This window comes from Primulina tabacum, chromosome 5, assembly GCF_025594145.1.
Source record: "Primulina tabacum isolate GXHZ01 chromosome 5, ASM2559414v2, whole genome shotgun sequence".
NCBI lineage: Eukaryota > Viridiplantae > Streptophyta > Magnoliopsida > Lamiales > Gesneriaceae > Primulina > Primulina tabacum.
Genome location: NC_134554.1, coordinates 3,130,563 through 3,152,821, shown reverse-complemented (window position 1 = coordinate 3,152,821; position 22,259 = coordinate 3,130,563). Strand labels below are relative to the sequence as shown.

Sequence of the window (22,259 nt, the reverse complement as noted above, 5' to 3'; positions counted from 1 at the left end):
TCCCCTTCTCCGCTTCAAATGGGAAGGCCAACATCCTTTTGTCGCCCGTTAGCAAGACCGAAACTAGATGCGTCGAGCTGCCTAAGGTCTTGACCACCTCATTTTCTTGATCTATTTATTCTTATTCTCGAAAGAATGGAAAACAATTAATCAAGAGTTGATAATTCCTAGGGTTTACATTGATGTCAGTAGAAAGTGGATTTACATATACCTCGATGACCATAAAAAATCCCAAAAAAATGGATATCCTTCTCATTGCAGAAATTGGGTATTAAAAAATGTGCAACCTCCATGGTTTCCCTTCTTCCACAAGTTGAGAAGGAACCCCAAGAGAGAACTGGATGGTAGGCCGAAGAATCGTTTGAAGAGTGGAACCACGTGCCCGGAACATTTTGAGAAGTAAACAAATCACTTGGTGAAAACCCTTTGCCATGGGTCAACCAGTTAATTGGTTCTTGATAACTTTTAACAGTTGTTTCATGGGTATGCCCACAAGACATACGAGAGTTGACAAAGGCATCTTGTTCATTCACTTCTTTTTTGCATCCAAGCATTAGATCAAGTTCTGAAACTATGCCATTGCAAGAGGGCCTCTTTTGAGGGTCTGCATCCAAACATCTCTGTATTAAAGAGGTTAACTTGGTTGAAGCACTGGACTCAGGAGTAGCTAGAACAGGTCGCAAGCCTTCAGAAACCACAGCAGCTGTAAGTTGCTGCTGAGTGTAGTTCATTTCCAAGACTGTATGGGCCTGCCACCAGCATGTAAAATATAATAAGCCCAAAAGATCAATAATGACCAAGCAATATAAAAATTTATACTCGAAACACCAATTAAAAAAAGGAAATAAAATGCACTGTGTATATTTTACACGAACTCGGCATTTTTAAGTATTATTTAACTTGAGCTAGATTTTCATATTACCAAGTTATATGATTTTGTTTTGTATTAAGAAGTTCCATGGCAAGGGCCGACTCAAGGGGATACAAAATAAAAAGATTCCTAACAAACTAGAAGCTGATAGTGATGGATTTTACAGTAAATATAGGGTAAAAAATGCAAAATATCACCATTACTATACAGACATCATCAATTTTGACATTGATGTTTTCTCATGAAGTTTCGAGACTTCCTAGATGCCCTTAGTTTTTCATGGTAGATACAAGAACAATAAAATAAAATCGTACAACACTTTGTGTGGGGGCTCGTGCTCCTGATTAACATTTAATGGCCAAACAAACTGGATCTGTTAATGTAAACAGCGAAAGCGATTAAAAATTTTTCTTTTGGGCCAATAGAAATTTCGGCATGAACTTCCCGTAAGTAGGACATCCCAAAAATTTCCAAACAACACAAACAACATTTATATACTCGAAATAAAGTCATAACATCAATTCACAAACCTATAGTCGCACTGGCCAGGACTAACATATACAGAGCCGACAAGGCTCGCTCACACAACAACAATCCAAAACATCGTAAAAATAACAGTACAGCTACACAGGTCATTCCATGGCAAAAGTATGACTCCATAATATAATATCTGGGAACTCTCAATCACAATCCAACTACTGGGCACCGCTACCTGACGCTCCATCAGACGCGTCAAATCCTCCTGGATAATCTGCTATGGCATCAAAAACAACCACATCATAAACAGAAAAGAGGGTCAGGCCCCAATACGACGAACCAGTAAAATTATGACAATTATAACTGACGTGAAATAAAATCAAGTAAAATGCAATGAAATGCAATGCGTGTCGGTAACAACGAAATAATGGATACCAAAACGGAGTCCAAATGAAAAGCATCAGCAACAGGAACAGTGGCCACCCGTGCCAGGAATGCAGCAACGTAATGTCATGCCGCCGCTCATCCATGCACGTAGCATCGAGGGTACGGGAGATACCCGCTCAGCCCTCTTGCAAGTCATCAGGAGTGCTAATCCTACCCACCCGCTCCATCGATGATGCAACAACTCGATAGATCAATATCAATATCAATAGCAATCAAAGGAGTCAAGGCTCGAAATGCTATGCACCAATAGTATCAACTCAAATAAATGCATGAATGCAATCACGTATTCACAGAAGCACATAAAGCACGCCACAACTCATTACAAAATACTTAACGTCATTCCACATCGCTATAGACGTGATAATAAAATAGTTCATGCGTATCTCAACTGAATACTTAATTTACCACTGAAATTTCTTAAGGATTTCTCGAAGAATCCAATCCTGTGGCAAATAATACATTTCATATCAAATTCCATTTATTTTTCCAATATTTGATAATTTGGCCTAAATTTAGGCTTTACAATTTCTAAAACTCAACTCAAAGTCAAATATAACGATTTATTTAACTTAAATCTCTCAATACCGGACAACTTGAAATTCGAAAATTCAATCATATCGAATCTGAAATTTTCGATATTTACTAGGAATTTCCAAAATTTTCATTTTCTATTTCTAATGCTATAAACGCATCTCAATAACAAATTTAACATTTCAAAAATCATAAACTCCCAAATAATTAAATCTGAATTTTCGAATTTAATCCAAATAAATTCCGAAAATCTGTTAGATACCTCTAATTAGCTCCGATATAGTACCTACAATCAATAATAAAATATATATTAATTGTTGGAACTCAATGAATTAAAATACCCAAAATTCGAAACCCTAAAATCTGAATTATACATCTGAAAGTTTCGAATATCGTTCTAAGCTTCGAATTCAAGCTTCAACCAACCTAAATCAAGGTTTCCTCTTGATTTTCCGGCGAAAATAGGCGGCGGTCTCCGACGGGTTTCCGAGAGTCGCGATTTTCCTAACAAAAAGGGTATCACTGGATAGCCCTTGTCGAGAGGATTCCAAATATGTATTTACTTTCGAAAATCGTTGACCGACGGTGGTGTTACGGGCAATCAAAGACGGAAGAAAATTGTTGACTTCGGTTACGGGAGAGAGAAAGAGAAACGGTGATGATGATTCAAGTTTCTTTCTTTACATTATATTATTTTATATTATTTACTTAATTAATAAAAACAAATGGGCTGGGCTTCTTGTTTGGGCTTGGGAAATGGGCTCTCACATTCTCCCCTACTAATAAAAGATTTCGTCCTCGAAATCTAGCATACACAACATTTATACAAAAGTGGTTTATAAACATTTACCACTGATAGTACATAGGAAAATCAGAATACATGGAATAATTTATTACATTTTCAAACAAATGAGGCCATTGCTGACGCATCTTAGCCTCTAATTCCCATGTAGCTTCTTCTCTCCCATGTCTACTCCATTGCACCATAACCAGTAGAATCGTCTTATTCCTAAGTTGCTTTTCTTTACGATCAAGGATTTGTACTAGATGCTCAAACATAGCTAAGGGAACTATCCAACTCCACCTCATCAGTCCTCAAGACATGAGAAGGATCCGGCTCGAACTTTCGTAACATAGATACATGAAACACATCATGTATCTAAAACAAATTCTGCGGCAAGTCCAAACGATAAGCCAAAGTGCCAATCCTCTCAACAATCGTATATGGACCAATATAACGCGGAGCTAGCTTCCCTTTGCGCCCAAATCTCATAGTACCACGAAACGGTGATACTTTCAAGAAAACCTGATTGCCAACCTGAAATTCTAAAGGCCTACGCCTTTTATTAGCATAGCTGGCTTGACGATCTTGCGTTGCTTTCATTCTTTTCCTGATCATTTCAACCTTTTCTTTCATTTCTTGAACAAATTCTGGCATTGACATCTGTCGTTCTCCTACATCTTCCCAGCATATCGGAGATCTACACTTTCTGCCATACAAGGCTTCAAATGGTGCCATCCCGATGGTTGCTTGGAAACTGTTATTGTAAGAGAATTCAACAAGTGACAATGATTCTTGCCAACCACCACTAAAATCCATCACGACTGCTCGCAACATATCCTCGAGTGTCTGAATGGTTCTCTCTGTGGGTGATATGCAGTGCTCATTGCCAACTTTGAACCCAATGCTGATTGCAAACTGCCCCAAAACTTCGAAGCAAACCTGGGATCACGATCTGATACTATGGTTACAGGCACACCATGCAATCTGACTACATGATCAATGTACATTTTTGCCATTTTCTTATAAGTACAAGTACGATCATAAGGAATAAAATGGGCTGATTTAGACAATCTATCCACAATCACCCAAATCGCATCACAGCCACGATTAGAACGAGGTAGGTGTGTCACAAAATTCATAGCAATGTGCTCCCAATTCCACTATGGCACTTCAAGACTATGTGACATACCACCAGGTCTCATTCTTTCAGCTTTAACCTGTTGGCACGTCAAACATTTAGCCACAAAGTCAGAAATCTCTTTCTTCATACCTTCCCACCAGTAATGGGATTTCAAGATATGATACATCTTTCTGATTCCAGGATGAACATTGTGTCGAATACAATGAGCTTCTCGAAGTATGGCTTCTTTTAAATCTATAAAATTCGGAACCACAAGTCTACCATTATAGCGCAGACATCCATCTGAAGCCACACTGAACTTGTCTGACTGACATGTCTGAGTCAATTATTTCAATCTATGAACATGCGGATCAGTTCTTTGTGTTGCTTTGATTTTAGAAACAATCTGTGGTTCAACTTGAATAGATGAAACTATAAAGTAGTCGCCCCTAGACTGGTAAGTCCATCCCGAAATTCCCAAATGCTCATGAACTTTTGAAATAGTCAAAGATGCCAACATTTTAGGCTGAACCTTTCTGCTCAGAGCTTCTGCAACTTGATTCATTCGCCCTGGTTGGTACTGAATCTCACAGTCAAAGTCCCTAAGCAATTCCAACCATCGACGCTGTCTCATATTCAAGTCGGACTGTGTGAAAAGATACTTCAGACTCTTGTGATCAGAATAAATCACAAATTGTTCTCCGTACAGATAATGACGCCATATCTTTAATGCAAATACAATGGCAGCTAACTCCAAATCATGAACTGGATATCGAGTCTCATGTGGTTTCAACTGACGAGATGCATACGCAATCACTCGTCCATTTTGCATCAAAACACAACCCAGTCCATTCAAAGAAGCATCTGTACAAACAACAAATCCACCTGAGCCTGTAGGCAAAGCTAACACTGGAGCTGTGGTCAACTTTTCTTTTAAAGTCCGGAAACTAGACTCACATTCCGCAATCCACACAAAACGTCGATCTTTCTGTGTCAACTGGATCAGAGGCCTCGCTATTCTAGAAAATCTCTCAATGAAACGCCTATAATACCCGGCTAATCCCAAAAAACTTCGAATCTCTGACACATTTGTTGGTTTAGGCCAGTTGATAACTGTGAGAGCCCAACCCAAGTTACACCCTTAAGCCCAGCCCATTTAGTATAAGTAAGTTTTTTAAAAAAATAAAAATAAAAAAATCAGATCATAAGCGCTTTCTCTCTCCCGACCGTCTGTAAAATTCAACAAATTTTCATCCGCCTTTGACTACTCGTAAATCCACCGTCGGTCACCGATTTTCGAAAGTAAATACATATTTGGAATCCTCTCGACAAGGGCTATCCAGTGATACCCTTTTTGCAAGTAAAAATCGCAACTCCCGGAAACCCGTCGGAGACCGCCGTCTATTTTCGCCGGAAAATCAAGAGGAAACCTTGATTTAGGTTGGTTGAAGCTTGAATTCGAAGCTTAGAACGAGATTCAAAACTTTCAGAGGTATAATTCAGATTTTAGGGTTTCGAAATTTGGGTATTTTAATTCATTGAGTTCCAATAATTAATATATATTGGATTATTGATTGTGGGTGCTATATCGGAGCCGATTAGAGGTATTAAGCTAAATTTTGAAATTTAATTAGATAATATTTCGAATTTAGCCTATTAAGGGAGTTTATGTTTTTTGAAATGTTAAATTGTTATTGAGATGCGTTTATAGCATTAGAAATGGAAAATGAAAATTTTGGAAATTCCTAGTAAATATCGAAAATTTCAGGTTCGATATGATTGAATTTTCGAAATTTCAAGTTGTCCGGTATTGAGAGATTTAAGTTAAATAAATCGCTATATTTGACTTTGAGTTGAGTTTTAGAAATTGTAAAGCCTAAATTTAGGCCAAATTATCAAATATTGGAAAAATAAATGGAATTTGATATGAAATGTATTATTTGTCACATGATTGGATTCTTCGAGAAATCCTTAAGAAATTTCAGTGGTAAATTAAGTATTCAGTTGAGATACGCATGAACTATTTTATTATCACGTCTATAGCGATGTGGAATGACGTTAAGTATTTTGCAATGAGTTGTGGCGTGCTTTATGCGCTTCTGTGAATACGTGATTGCATTCATGCATTTATTTGAGTTGATACTATTGGTGCATAGCATTTCGAGCCTTGACTCCTTTGATTGCTATTGATATTGATATTGATCTATCGAGTTGTTGCGTCATCGATGGAGCGGGTGGGTAGGATTAGCACTCCTGATGACTTGCATGAGGGCGGAGCGGGTAGCTCCCGTACCCTCGATGCTACGTGCATGGATGAGCGGCGGCATGATATTACGTTGCTGCGTTCCTGGCACGGGTGGCCACAATTCCTGTTGCTGATGCTTTTCATTTGGACTCCGTTTGGTATCCGTTATTTCGTTGTTACCGACACGCATTGCATTGCATTTCATTGCATTTTACTTGATTTTATTTCACGTCAGTTATAATTGTCATAATTTTACTGGTTCGTCGTACTGGGGCCTGACCCTCTTTTCTGTTTATGTTGTGGTTGTTTTTGATGCCATAGCAGATTATCCAGGAGGATTTGACGTGTCTGGTGGAGCGTCAGGTTGCGGTGCCCAGTAGTTGGATTGTGATTGAGAGTTCCCAGATATTATATTATGGAGTCATACTTTTGCCAGGGAATGCTCTGTGTAGCTGTACTGTTATTTTTACGATGTTTTGGATTGTTGTTGTGTGAGCGAGCCTTGTCGGCTCTTTATATGTTAGTCCTGGCCAGTGCGGCTATAGGTTTGTGAATTGATGTTATGACTTTATTTCGAGTATATAAATGTTGTTTGTGTTGTTTGGAAATTATTTCCAACCACAACAGTTTTGGTCAAGTTCCCTGTGGACCAGTCTTTAGACCATATGCTTCTACCCAATCATTTCAGCAGTCTAGTTACCCACCTCCCAGAGGTCCTATTCAGCAGCCATTTCCAGGGCCACAGCAAGCCCAAGTCCATGCTTTGTCTCAGGACCAGGCTCAGGATGCACCAGGAGGAGTGATTGCAGGTATTTGTTATTTTTTTGACTATCCTGCACGCATATTGATAGATGATTAAGATGATGATTAGCGTCCGGGTCCCCACAACAGGTGGTATCAGAGCGATAGATACTTTAGACTGAGATAGAAGAGAATGAGCGGGGTAGATTGAGTTTTCTTTCCTTGCATGTGATTGCTAGCATGAAATTTATTTTAATGTTGACTTACATTGTGTGTGCTAGCATGACATTATGCTTTACTGCTTTAAAATACATGTTATCTAATTATCTGATTTGAATTGGTAATATGTATTATTGAGTATGAATCAGATTTGATTCTTGATCAGCAGTAAGATGATCAGAGAAATATTGGAACAGATTTGTAGTATTTGAGTACTAATGTTTTGATAAGCAGATATACCTCCACGGAGAATTCCAGAAAGGGGTAGTACTTCGACTGAACAGATAGATGTTTCAGAAACTCAGATGGAAATACAGTTGGAAGAGTTTCCGTTATTTCAGCCGCCGATTCTGAGTGATATCGAGACGTCTGAAGATTGTGACAACTGGTTTGATGACATAGAAATACTGTTTGATTTACTTGATTATTAAGATGAGCAGAGTATTAAACTGATATTCCACCAGTTACGAGAGACTGCCAGAAGTTGGTGGACTATAAGTAAAAGAATGCTAGAACAGAGAGGTACAGTGATTTCGTGGGAAATATTCAGAACTGAATTTTATCAAAGATTTTTCCCAATTTCGTACCGAGAGGACAAGAAAGCAGAGTTTGAGAATTTGAGACAAGGTCAACTGGATATTGAAGAATATGTTGCTAAATTCTCTACTCTACTGCGTTTTGCTCCTAATATAATTGGAAATGATGAAGCTGTAGCGGATCAGTTCATCAGAGGATTGAACTCGGAGATAGTTGCATTGATGAATATGCAGCGACCTTATCATTTTGCTGATGCCTTGAGTAAAGCGAAGAGAGCGGAGGCGAGTCTGATTAGACAACTAAAAAGGGTGTGTGCGATGCAACCCCAGACATAGCAATCCTCTCTCCGATTTGATCGCGGCAGCACGAGTGGAAAGCAAGATTTGCTGAAAGCTCGAAAGAAACCATTCAAGAAGTTAGGGAGCGGACTGAGCGGTTCAACTAGCTCCAGTGGTTCCAGCCCAAGTTATACTGGAGTGTATTGCAGGATTTGCGGAGGGAGATATTCCACAGAGCAATGCCAGGGAGTGACTGGTAGTTGCCATATTTGTAGACAGCCGGGACACTTTGCTAGAGTTTGTCCTCAGAGAAGTTCCCGAAGATTTTAGAGAGCAGAAGACCGAGGAACGGACATAGGACACACCTGATGATAGAGTGGCAGGTATTGTTTTTTTATGATTATATTGCATAGGTATTGACATATACTAATGCATTCCCTACGATTATCTTTGACTGAGTTGCATTGAAATATGCTGTATCTGTTGAGTCTGATTGTACTGTAGTATTGATTCCCTTATTTTTTTTTTGGAAAGAAAAATGGATATCAGAGATTTCTGTGAAATATTGTATACTACAGTAAGATGAGAATAAGATTGAGTTAGATTATGATGTACTTGTGTTTTCTGATTTAACCGCATTATTGATATTAATATGCTGAACAAGTACAAAACTATTATAGATTCCTTTCAGGAGAGTATAAGATTCAAACCAGATATGGTTGAGTAGAGATTCCACAGTAAGGATTCTAGATCTAGAATTCCTTTGATATCTGTGTTGTCTATGACTCGATTGTTACAGAAAGAAACAGATGGTATCCTTATGTATTCAGTAGATGTACTGAAATCGAGCCTAGCATTGGCAGATTGCCAATGATGTACGAGTTGGTTGATAATTGCCAGATAAGATTTCAGATTTGCTTTATATCAGAAAAATAGATTTCAGAATTGAATTGATATCAAGTACTGTTGTTGTTTTAGAATTCAGTACAGAATGATATTAAATGTACAGAATGACATTGAATGAATTGAAAGAATTGAAAGATCAGTAGAAGAGTACCGACCAGGAGTTACATCTGATTTAGTGTTTCTCTTTGGCATGTTTCAGTATGTTCCGAGATATTCTGTTGAGTTCATGCTTGTTGTATCTATGATAGCTTGATATACTTACAGCATCTGATTGACTGAATCGAATATCTGAGGATTGTATTGAATACTCTGAAAACTGTAATTATTGTATACAGAAATTATTCAGATATGAATTCTGCTTGAAACAGATTGTATTCAGAATATGCGATATCTGAAGTTAGTATACCGATTGATTTTGACACAGTTGAGATCAGAATCAGTGACTGAGAATGATACCGATATCAGACATATCAGAAACATCAGGAATATCAGAAATTTCAGAAATGTCAGAATTGTCAGAAATTTATTTTTGGTCTGAGTTGGCAGATTATCTTATACGATTGTTATTTTGTGTCTGCCTGAGTATTGTTATATTTTTACAGCAGTTCAGAAATATAATCAGAATGTTCAGAGCTTAATTTCAATAATCAGAACAGAGCATCGATCAGAGTGACAGATATGTGATTTTACGGTATGAGAATGATTATCTTGTGATGTCAAATAGTTCAGAATTGTACAACAGAATTTGATATCGATAATCAGAACCGAATACCAGGTAGGTATTTTTCTTTAATTTATATTATTAACTGATTGTTTATACCAAATAGTTCGAATTGGAAATGACAGACAGGGTCAGAAGCGCACAGAAGTGGATTCAGTTGCATTTTGGTGACTGAGAATGTATAATATTCGGACAGACAATTTTGATATAGACAGATTAAATCAGTTATGGCAGAATTTATGCTGAAATGTTGGCAGAATTGTACTGAAATGTCTGAATCGCAATAAATGAAGATAGAAAGATAGAGATCAGAAGATTTATTACAGAATTTGTATATTCTTGACTAGACATAGGGAGTATATTTCGATGAATTTCGTAATAAGACCACTGCAATACTTTCCAGACTGTGATATGATATGCTTTGTGATTGACAGATTGTTCGATCTATATCTATTAGTTTGTACCAGATAACGTACAAACATGACCAAATGACACAGATCGATGTCAGAAAAGTGGTCAGAATAACTAGAATGCCGAAGTAGAGTATATCAGATTGTGATTTTGCTTGATTTTGTACTTGTGGCAGAATATACCACAAACTCCTTCGCATACTATCCAGATCTGAGAGATTATGTATAGATCTATAGTGCTGGATGTTAGCACTAGTTAACACGATGCACTGTCACTTGGTCCAATGAGAATCATCAAATGAGTATTGGGATAGCAACATACGAAGCATTGTACAATAAGTACTGCAGATTTCTTTGGTATAAGAATAATGTCTCAAAGATATCTGAGATAAGATCTGATACGGTCAGAGATATGACAAAGAAAAGGTAGGTAATTCAGAAAAGAATGAAGATAGCTCAGACCAGACAGACTTAATATGCCAACGTCGGATGGTGACAATTGGTATTCAAGGCTGAAGATTTAATATATCCTTGAATGGGATAAACAGATTTGATAACAGCTGATGGTAGGATTTGTTATGAGCTGTAGTTTGGTATATACGGATGTTATATAGCCAGTATTCCGAGATTGATTTTGTCAGAGCTATTTTGAGAGATGGAATCTAATATGAGATTGAGATTTCAGAATAGATTCATTGAGACGAGTTTCTGATTTAAACTCTGTATACATTTCTTTTGATAACTCTGAATTGATTACTTGCGAGTTCGTTCAGAATGGATTCATTGAGATAAGTTTCTGATTTAAACTCTGTATACATTTCTTCTGATATCTCTGAATTGATTACTTGCGAGTTCGAGGACGAACTCAGATCTAAGAGAGGGAGAAATGTAAGGCCCGAGATTTTATTACTATAATCTGAGATTAATCTGAAATGATTTATTTATTAATCGAGAAAATTATAGACAGAACGGATCAGATCGGGAGAGCCGAAAGAAGGAATCACATTAGGTGTGAAGAATATAATCGGCGCACATGCGCGGCTTGAATGCGCGCATATGCGCGGAACGTCCAGAGAGTTCGGCGCACATGCGCGGCGGAAGGTGCGCATATGCGCGAGTAAGGGAATATGCGAGACAGAACATCTCGCGCATATGCGCGAGAAACGTCGCGCATATGCGCGAGAAGATTTATGCAGCAGGCACCAGCGCATATGCGCGCATATGCGCGCGGCATGCATCATGAAAAATCGCCACATGGTGTCTTGGAATGCAACGTGTATATGTATGTATATATAAAGAACAAACATACTCTCTCTGAAACAAAAGAAAGAAGGAAGCCGAGGAGAGAATTTTAAGGAATGCTTCAAGTTTCTTTCGAGTGAGAATTTGAGTGTTACACAAAATCCGTCCGTCTGATTTTGAATCCGACTTCAGTACTGTGTTCCTATCAACGCAGGCTACAACTGGATGTAAATTTTGTTACGTTTAGACATGATTTGAAATTATGATATTGTCAGAATTGAATATGAATCAGATATGATGTTTCTGCTACAGTAGACATTGTATAACTGAAATCAGATTAAAGAATAGACTGTTTATGAAATTGTTATGAATTTCAGAGTTGATTTAGTTGAGATTCTATATCAGAGTTGTGTTATTATTCAGATTATGAGTTGTACTGATACTGGTTATGAATTCTGGTATTATATCTGTGATATTGAGATAGACGGAGTTATCGTGACTGTATTGTTATGCCGTCGAAACATCAGTAGATTGATATTGATCAGATTCAGTATTGATTGAGATTGATCAGATTCAGTAATGATTTCGATTGTATCATGATATCATTGATATGAATTAGATTGTACCTTGTTCAGATATGGATCAGATTATATACCGATTTGAGTATTGATCAGAACAGGTCTTGAATTGAGTTATATACTGATATGGTATTTATATGATTGTCATTATCAGATTTGGGTATGGACAGATTGACATACAAGACTTCGTCTTCATCAGATCGTGAAGAGAAATGTATAAATTGATGTTAACTGGGAGATCGACTTGAGTTAGATTTAACTCGAGTTTCCCTAAACCACATACTTATATGGTATTGTTTTTATACCTTTGTATTTTCATGATTATGTTTATTCTATTGAATTAGAAATAGAAAGCAGAGAGCTATTGAGTGAGAGTCGCTGACAGAGGGGTTAGATTTTGACAGTATAGTCACTGACCCATTGCACATTGTCAGACTAGGCTTAGTCTTGGTAAATATGCCAAGGCACTGGACGTTTGGTGTATCGATATGCTTAAGATACATACATTGTTCTTATTGTAGATTATTCGATACAGCTAGACCAAAGTCCAGATATAAGAACGTACCGCCACTGCGACTGGTAGTAGTAGGTGGGAGACTTGTTACGTTCTTATTCACCGGGATCCCTAGATTAGAATGAGAGATGAGTCGAGTCTTAGATATCGAGACTAGAACTTGATTTACAGATTTGTATTGATTTATGTTTCGTAGATTACAATTCAGATATTATTTACAGATTGGTATTGATACATGTTGTTTGATTATGCTACATGTGATAAGATATAATTCATGCTTTTATGTTAATTCAGTTAACTGCATGTATACATTATTTATACTGGGATTTATTCTCACCGGAGTATCCGGCTGTTGTCTTGTTTGTATGTGTGCATGACAACAGGTGGGACAAGATCGGGGTCAAGAAGATGATAAGAGAAGACGAGTTTAGAGTGGTGACTCCGGATTTATTGTAGACTTGGTTTAATACTTGAAATTTATTAGTTAAACCTTAGACTAGTTTGAACTAGAAGCATGTTGTACAAGATTTGTATTATTATACTGGTTTGTATAATAGATTGATTCCATTACCTTCCGCATTTTAAAAAAAAAAAAAAAAAATTTAGACCATGTTTATCTTAATTGATAATTAAATCTCAAAGACGATTAAGATGATGATTAGCGTCCGGGTCCCCACAGGCTACAAGAAACAAAACCCAACCACAGAGTCTTGATATTGAGGGGCTGCTTGTCAAGGCTCTAACAGATTTCTTTTTGTAACCATTAGGCAACTGCAATAGAATAATTCACCCTTATCTCAGAACTTCAAAAAAAATCACTTTCAGAAGCCAAACACGTAATTTTTACCTTACAACTTTTTAACCCCTACCAACTAGACATCTACTTCTCAATAACATTATTAAAATTGACAAAGCAAAAGGTGAGACCTATTTCGTAAAAGCATTAGTAGCACAAAAAGCAACGCAATAGCCAATCCCAAGCATCAGTAGCCTTTTGAATTGGCCAATAGTTATGGTAACTCAAGCTCAGCGTGAATTTTAATAATACAAAAATGCAACAAATTAGATTTCAAACTAATTTTTAAAGCAATTTAGATTTCAAGATTGGTAAACAAATTTTTTTTTTAAATATACGCTCCAAATTATCATTGCAAGGAATTAGCCTAGCATAAGAATGACATTAGCTTTTCATCAACTAAAAATATAGTAAGTCGTTGAAAAGTTCTTTCTTGATTGCAATTCCAAAACTATAGACGTCCGATTTTTCAGTTCGTATCTATTTTCTCAGAACTTCAGGTGCCATGTAAATAAGAGTACCAACCATATTTCTTTTCTGGAAGCCACCTGTTTGCTGGTCAGATTTATAGTCTGCTGTAGAAACTTGTTTAAGATTATTCTCGTGCTCAGCTAAACTGAAGCTGCTAAATGTGGACGAAAATTCTTGTCAAGCTGCACAGAACACAGCGTGCAACATGCAGGTAAAAGACTAAAGTTTACAGAAAATTAGTTTTTATACAGAAAATTCAGATGTGTAGTAGTGTTATAAGTTTGGGTGCATCAAGAAATCATTGAAGACATTACAAGAATATTTGCTGGTTTTACATCCCGATGCACAATCCCAAGGTTATGAAGATATTGTAAAGCTTTTGCTGGAAACAGAAAACAAAGGAGCTGTCATTTTGACCATTCAAATCCATATTCATCTAACACTTGAAAAGGTCAAAAGAGGAGTGAGAGGAGAAGAAAATATTAGAACACTAAATAGATTGTTCAGGAACCAGCCAATCAACTTATCAAAGTATCTTTCCAGAATGGCTTAAAAGAGGAGGATAGAACATAACCAACACAGATCTCCAGTGAACCTTATTTTGTATCTAATTGTTCAGAAAAACACTTACAATTCTATAGCACGTCATCCATTCCCATGCTAGTTTGTCATCTCATATGTTACACATTCATCAAAAACATACATTTTCATCTACTGAATTTGGTATGCAAAACACTAAGTCATAGAAATTTATGGCAATTTCGAGAAGAAAATCGAATTAGTGGCGGAAAATTCAGTTACTTTTGGCAAACACCATGAAAATGACATTATGATGAAATTTCAGATTAAGAAACATGCACCATAAAAAGGAGTAAATTCAGAGAAGTTATCATGCAAATCAGCAAGAAATGGGGATTGACAGAATAAGAATCTGATATGCATATCCATTTTTATGGTGGGCACTGCATATGATGGAACTAATTTGGCTGGCGTATGCTTTTACCAAGTTTAGTTGTCATGCACACGTGCAAGAGTTTCAAAATACGTATATATTCAAATTTCCACTTTGCTGATTGACGCTGAAAGGTACTTTGAATATAAAAAATATATGAGGTGTTAACCATGATAGAACAAAGAACTTGGGTCATGCAATACTGAAGCACCAAATATAATACAAAATACAAAGCATCTGCCATATAAATCATAGTTAAGATGATGTGCAATCATGACATCGATTTCAGAGAGATTAATGTTCCCCACTTTAAGCATCGAATATACCAAGAAATTTATTGACACACCAACTACTACCGTTCAATCAATTAAGGTTCATCAGAGGCAAGTGTCTATACCTAAATAATGCTTGGACTCCATTCTTCAATGTGCAGTTTCTGGGCTAGATTTCCAGCCAGAACTCCAAGAAAAACATGTAGTTTGGGGGCCTTGCATGATCACTTTAATATTCCTGGATGATCTAACTTGCTTCAGCAATCATATTCCAAAAAAATTTACAGAGCACCAAAAATAATTGTTTGTAAATACATTTGAATATTACATGATAGTGACATATACTATCAAATTCACTCTATACAAAGGATTCTAATCTCATCAACGTGTCTGCTCACACAGAGGCGCAATTATCTGTAAAACTAAATCTCGCAATATTTGTACGTTTTACAAGTTGTCGGCCGCAGATCTAACTAAATAACCAAGGTCTAGCATGATGGAGGCACAAATGCAAGAAGTAACAAGACCAAACGTAATTACATATAGAAAGGAATTGCGTTGAGAGAATTGACCTCCAAACGTGCTGATACAGCGGAAACCACGGTCCAGAATAGCTCTACATTTTTAGCTCAATACAATCTGCAGAATATTTTTTCCGTAAACTGGTGTTTTCCCAATAAATATCATAAAAAGAAAGAAAAATAACCAGAGTATTTGCAATTCTTAGTGGAATTTATCGAGGTCATCGGAAGTGGATAAAATCTGTTTCTTCACTGCCACTTTGTACCATCAAGAATGGCTCCGTAAACCACACTCTCCGCCCCTTGAAACCAAAAACCCAGAAAATCCCAGTTGATGTTTAAGCAAAAAGTTAACAGATAGCTTAAATACGACTATACGATCCTCGAAAATATAATGGTAAGTGGATTATTTCACCCCTACCTCGGGCAATTGGGGAAGTAATGGAGTAAGAAGAAGAGTGGAGATGAAGAGGATCGTCTGACTGTGGCAGCAACCTCGAATGCAATTGTTTGGTCCCATAATTTCCAACACCATTTTTTTTATTTATGTTCTTGAGGGATCACCAGGATGAAAAAATGGGATCGAGTGAGTTTCTTGAATTAGCTACACCACACAACACGCCATTGAACAGAAACTGGGATTATCATCTGAGAAAGTCATAATCCTGTTATTCCTATTTGGAATCGAAACCGAAATTGCTGTGATTTTATTCCCATTATTCAAAATAAGTCAGTAAATAAAATTGAAACCAAACCAAAATGGAACAAAATATTAAAGTCATAATTAGAACCTTAAATCTAGTTTATTTTTTTAAATGATTTACAAGCAAGCATATTAAATTGATTTCTATAAGTTAAGTTTTATTTTTTTTTTCTTTCGTTAAAAAGATACTTTTTGATATAATTACTGAGCAATTAATTTTATTTAATTTGATGACCACTTGAGCTAAAGACTCAAATCATAACATCAAAAACCAACTTCTCTGGTATGTATCCAAAAGTATAGATAGATGTGGGGTTTGAGCATAATTATCACAGCCATGATTTATTAAGAAACTAACATACAATAGAGAGATACAAAAACCGCTTCACATTTCAAATTTTCTCTAACGTTACATACACATCTGGTGATCTAATCTCATCTACACTATCCTGCAAATGGCTACAGCTTTGACAAACGGTCAACACTTGCGCAACCGATCCTATAAATTATAATTCTACGTTCTTCAAGATTTTTCAAGGCATAGACCATATTGCAAAAAACAGCCTGAGTAGTTGGGTCATATTTCGTTCATGCTTTATGGTATGTGCGAGAAGAAACACCCTGCAGAAGTCTGACGAACCCCAAGAAACTGAGCTTTCCATCCGAGTGTCGAATCCAGTCCTGCAGAACCACATGAACAGGTACGGATGGACTAAGTCCAAGCTCCTGTTCAAAAGGCGATAAAGGTTAGAAATTTCTTAAATTAACAAAAAGAAGAAATGAGAATTCGCAACATCATCGATTGGCTATTGAACCAATCTAAACAGGGGCAGATCCAGAAATTAGGAGATATGGGAGAGATGGAACAGACATGGCAAACTACATGGACTTGGAAGTTTGAGGAGCAAAACTTACAGTTTTATAAAAAATAGATAAAAAATTTCAAAAAACAAATGTGATGACTGGACTCCCCCCTGAATCTAAAGCCTTGAAACATCGATGCAGGAAGATCTTTATAACTTAAGGAAGGCTAAATTCTAGTCCCAAACATGTTTCAAGCAGAGGTCGTATGTTTTTCCATGCCTCTATGCATGTGCATTTGCATGTGAATGCGGGCAAATGTGTCATGTGTGTGAAAAGGAGAATAGAACGAAGGAGGGGGAGGAATACTGGGGCAAGTTCCTCTATCTTAATGGGCCTGTTTCCATCCTTCTCAAACAATTCGTAGGCAAGGCGTGCGTGTTGCTCCCAGGTTTCCATTCCTTCCAGGTGATGTACACTTGTGGCTGCTGCACAAAATTCTTCAAAATCCAATTTTCCGTATTGAAGAGAACTCACCTGATTGACACATGAAAATATGATTTAACCATTTTCATCACCAGTATGATTGTAAGCCTTGTGAGGATAGATGATCTGCAAAATATATGACAACTAACGTTTGAAGGAGAAATAGGTTGCCCAGATTATTACCATATTGACATAATCCAGAACCCGTGAGTCCTTCATTGCATCAGTGTAGTTCTTTGACATAACCTGCAACCGAATAAATAAAATCAGTAAAGTAGGATAAATGAGTAAAAAGACCAAAAACAGAGAAATAGAGAGAGAGAGATGACCGTTTTAAAATTATGTGGATATATAAATCCGCTTTTACTTGGTCCTAGCAATTGGAACTGTTCCCTTAGATAGGCTAACTGAGGTACCGACAACGTTCTTGCAAGTGCCTGTTTCAATAGCCGAACAGGTTTCTTAGTTAATACTTAATCATATGAGCCACTAGTACCATTTTCACTGAAAATACAGTTGAAATGCTAAAAGACGGTACAAGAGAACACAAGCCATTATATTACTGAAAAATTGACTGATGGATTACCGGTGAGTGTTTTCTTACTACAGTAAAAATATACATACCCTTAAAGCCATCTTTCTCAGAGAAGAGGAACATATATAAGCTTTTACTAGCTTATATATAATCATATCCAGCGGGATCTTCATAGAGTGATGGCCAGCCAGCCATGGATGACCTATAAATTAAAAACTTCACCAACATATTTGGGTACAAAGTTATAAACACTAGATTTTCTTGGGGACTCCCTGGAAATACCAGTTTAGGCATCCCGTTTTGGATAAAACAGAGTCCATCATAAAATTTTCCACCCGACTTACAAAGAGCCTGAGCTGCTGTCAGCCTTTTCCGGTAATCTTTGTTCAATAACCTCTTCACAAAATCTATGGCATTAGAGGACAAAGAGGGCCATGGATCTTCATCAAAGCTGGGGTCAGCTTTTAGAACAGCACGGAAGATTCCAGATTCTGTCCTTGACCAGAACGGTCTGCTTCCGCAAAGAAGAATATAAGCAATTACACCGATACTCCACATATCGGCTTCTGTTCCATATGATCTATGCAAAACTTCGGGCGCCACATAGTAAGCACTTCCAACAATATCATTCAATCGTTCATCTAAAATTATCAATCTATCTAAATTAACACCACATAAATAATGAAAAGAACAAAAAAGGTATTTAATACCAATAAGCTTATTAACCTGGCTTTACATAATCAGACAGTCCAAAGTCGATGGCTTTCAAAGTAGAATGCTCGTCGTTTGATGTGAATAGAAAATTCTGAGACGACATAAGAATTCAATTATAGTTGTATAAAGTCATAAAATTCTTAACAAAAGCAGGAAAAAAATATTCAAAAAGCGTATACATTTAATTATATGAGTGCTTGAGTTTAGCTGATACATATTTCCTGGAAAATGGAAAAACCAGTAAGGCATGCTATCAGTCTTGGAAGAAATATTTTAAGGTCAAACATCAGTTGATTAATTAAAGCCACTCCAAGGATATTTATGCAATATAAGTTAGAATTCACCAAATAAAGGAAGCTCCTGTTAGAGTAGTCCATAAAATCGAAGTATATATCCAAACATGTTTCACCTATATAAAGAGGTGATGATTGTAATTCAAACAAATTGAGACTAATAGAGTTCTAGTAGTCAGATGTGGATATAGCCTTTTCTGGCACAACCACGTTTATCATTTATTACACTGCACCCATTCATTGATACATTTTGCTACTTCAGAATAGAACCCCTGCCAGAACTTAAACTACAGAAAATAAGACCAGAATTATCGATACATAGCTTGATGTGGCAAAAGTAATAAATATCAAACTGAATAGCTTTCCTACAGGGATGGGCAAATGAGACTATTCAATGAAATAAAGGTATTACGCTACGGTATATTTGCTAGAAAAAGGAAACATACCTCGGGTTTTAGGTCACGGTGAACCACACCTTGGAGATGACAATACGCAACCACACTTAAAATCTGTACCATGACCATTTTAGCATCTTCTTCCGAGTATTTGCCACCCCTTGATCAAACAAATGTAGAATTACTTAAAAGGCCAGGAATGAAGAGGGACTTCTAAAAATGAAAAAGAAAAGGCGTTAAGCTTTACCTCGCAAGTATTTTATCCAGTAATTCTCCTCCTTCACATAACCTGCAACGAGGAAAAAAGTCTCCGGAAGTGAATATTCAGATTTTAGAGACGCCGTGCCTGAGGTTCAGAGGGGATTTGAAACATGCCAGTTGAATGAAACCACAAAAGGCAAAGATAAAGCTAGATTATATATCTCTCAGCATCGAAAATGTACTTTGAGAAAAGGCATAGCTTTGCCACCCAGTTAATTGATTGAGGTTAACAGTCAAAAGTCAAAACTTACTCCATGACAACATAAACATTTTCTTCATCCTCGTAGGCATCATAGAATCGTACTAAGTTCTTATGTCCCGTCAGTGCACGGAGTATCTTTACTTCTCTTCTGACGTCCTCTATGGCAATAGCTGTTGTCATCTGCAAAATAATTTTAGAAGAGTTGGTTAAATAATGAGAGCTTCATCATTTTCTCTCATCCTTCACATCATTTTTTTCTAATCACACAGCAAGTATCTTTTCAAATGAAAATCTTGCATCGCTTGAGAACCATCAGAATAGTGGTACTTGACTTCCATCAGAAACTTGACGAGAAATCAAAATCTTGTGTGCCAGTACAAATATGATTGTCACGAGGATAAGGATAAAAATCTCAGGATCCACCAATTAAACACTCATATAGGCCAAACTCGAAAAGAAACCTGGTCACGAAAAAAAATTTGCAAAGTTCTTGAGACAATTGCTTATATACAAGTGAAGATCTTCAAAGATAACAAAAAACTACTCGCAAGCATTAACAGCAAATAATCTACTGACTTGATTAGTATTATAATGTTATAACTGTATCTTTCATCCAAAAACCATTATAAAGAAAACAAAAACATTGAAAATATCCAATTAAACATCGCCATAAACAAATATGCCAATTTATGGACAACAAGACATATATCCTGAGATAAATAACTAATAATTCACTTGAAATAAATTAACTTGTAATAATTGATAAAAGCAAGAGATGGATTTTGAGCCATTTCAAATTGTACCTTTGATTTTGGAATGACTTTGGCAGCCACATCCTGCCCTTTCATACTACCCTTCTTCCCCTTAGCTGCGGAAGTGTAACCAAAATGACCCCTGCCCACCTCATCCTCAAGCTCGTAGTGGCTGTTGAAATTCTTTAAGAACCCAAAATTCTTGTCTAATTCAATGATCTCACACTCACTACCCTCTGGTATGGTGGCCTCGTTTGGCTTCAGAGAGCCATGCCTTCTTGCAAGCAAGGCTTTAATGTGCTTAGCTGGTGATGGAGGTGGGAATGGACGCTTAAGGAAGCGCAAAGGAGTTGAAAGGACACTGCTAGAATGCGCGGGGGAATTCTTGAATGCACTAGGAAGTGGACTCGGGCTGTAGAATGGGAATTTGGGCGTTTTCCCAGTAAAGGAATTGAGTGTGGCATCATCGTTATCACCAGGGATTATGGAAGTTTCAGAATGATTTTGTGGTGGTTCGACGGGTTTTCCATGACAAAGTCCCATCGAATCAAGAACCGTATATACAGAAGATTGAATACGTTTAAGTAAAACTAGAGGGGAAAATATGGCTACTCGTGATCACAACATTCCAAATAAGTTTTGACTTCCACGAAGAAAATAAACAAGAACGGGTGCACCAACAATGCTCGAAGACTCGATCTTTTGCATAAAAGCTAAAGAAAGATACAATTTTAAAGCTTGATCAGCAGAACCCAGAAAAGGAAACGAGAGAACTTAGTAAGAAAACATAGTTCAAGGCAAATCAACGCGGAAAAGAGAAGCACGAGAAGGGAAAAGGGAGAAATAAAATATAACTTCTTGAGATGATGAAAGTAAAAGAAGCAAAAAAAATGCATTAAGGGAAGGAATATGAACCAGAAAAAGAACATAAAAGTGAGAAAAGAGTTGATCAAAGTATGCAAGAAAGCAGAGGTGAAGGTGAAAGAAGCCCAACGACCTCTCTTCCTTTGCTTTTTCAAGCTAAATTGTAATTAAGAATTCACCCTTATAATCCAGAAAATTTATCGTTTTATGCATACAATACAAGTAATCCTAATAATGGATTTCTTGATTGTTTTATTTAGATTAGATGATTTGAGTGAATAATGTTAAGAGGGGCCCATAATTAATGAAGTGATAATAATGGGAGTGCGGTTTAAGTTTGGATGGTTCCAGCCTGTCTTTTACTGAGGGAGACCGTGTGTGAAGATGGAGAGGGATCTGTAGACATCTTCCAACAACTCAAGCTAACCACCATTTTTATTTCTTGTTCTTTTTTTTTTTTTAGCTTTGACCAACTTTTTCTCCTACTTTTTTAGACTACTTATTTATTGGCATTAAAAAAAATATTTATTTGGTGGAAAGTTCTTCTACCTCCTAACTCGGGAATTAGGAGATGGTTTATTTTTTTCAAAAAAATAGATAAATTTAAAATAATTTTGGGA

At 36.8% G+C, this 22,259-nt stretch overlaps 2 protein-coding genes across 8 annotated transcripts in view; both read right to left on the bottom strand.

The window, feature by feature from the left end:
* LOC142545530 (protein kinase and PP2C-like domain-containing protein) overlaps positions 1 to 16,379 on the bottom strand; it is a 17,866-nt gene extending 1,487 nt beyond the window's left edge. The window contains exons 1-7 of one of the 7 annotated variants that reach the window (XM_075652758.1): positions 16,055 to 16,379; positions 15,819 to 15,935; positions 15,685 to 15,751; positions 15,238 to 15,367; positions 14,203 to 14,270; positions 13,943 to 14,070; positions 212 to 749 (exon numbers count right to left, since the gene is read on the bottom strand). In XM_075652758.1, the coding sequence (XP_075508873.1) occupies positions 212 to 749; positions 13,943 to 13,945 (541 nt within the window). In that variant the 5' untranslated portion in view covers positions 13,946 to 14,070; positions 14,203 to 14,270; positions 15,238 to 15,367; ... (1 more) ...; positions 15,819 to 15,935; positions 16,055 to 16,379. Of the gene's footprint in view, positions 1 to 211; positions 750 to 7,179; positions 7,198 to 13,942; positions 14,271 to 15,237; positions 15,368 to 15,684; positions 15,936 to 16,054 lie in introns of those variants that run through there. The other 6 variants (XM_075652754.1, XM_075652757.1, XM_075652755.1 and 3 more) reach the window with 6 other exon arrangements.
* A 319-nt stretch (positions 16,380 to 16,698) lies between these two features.
* Positions 16,699 to 21,802, bottom strand: LOC142545529 (CDPK-related kinase 1-like). The gene is made up of 11 exons (XM_075652753.1): positions 20,827 to 21,802; positions 20,073 to 20,203; positions 19,808 to 19,849; positions 19,612 to 19,720; positions 18,885 to 18,963; positions 18,503 to 18,799; positions 18,248 to 18,360; positions 17,953 to 18,060; positions 17,807 to 17,869; positions 17,507 to 17,674; positions 16,699 to 17,062 (listed from the first exon to the last, which is right to left on the bottom strand). The coding sequence occupies exons 1-11, from the start codon at positions 21,316 to 21,318 to the stop codon at positions 16,925 to 16,927; spliced, it is 1,740 nt and encodes a 579-aa protein (XP_075508868.1). The 5' UTR covers positions 21,319 to 21,802; the 3' UTR covers positions 16,699 to 16,924.
* Positions 21,803 to 22,259: the final 457 nt, after the last annotated feature.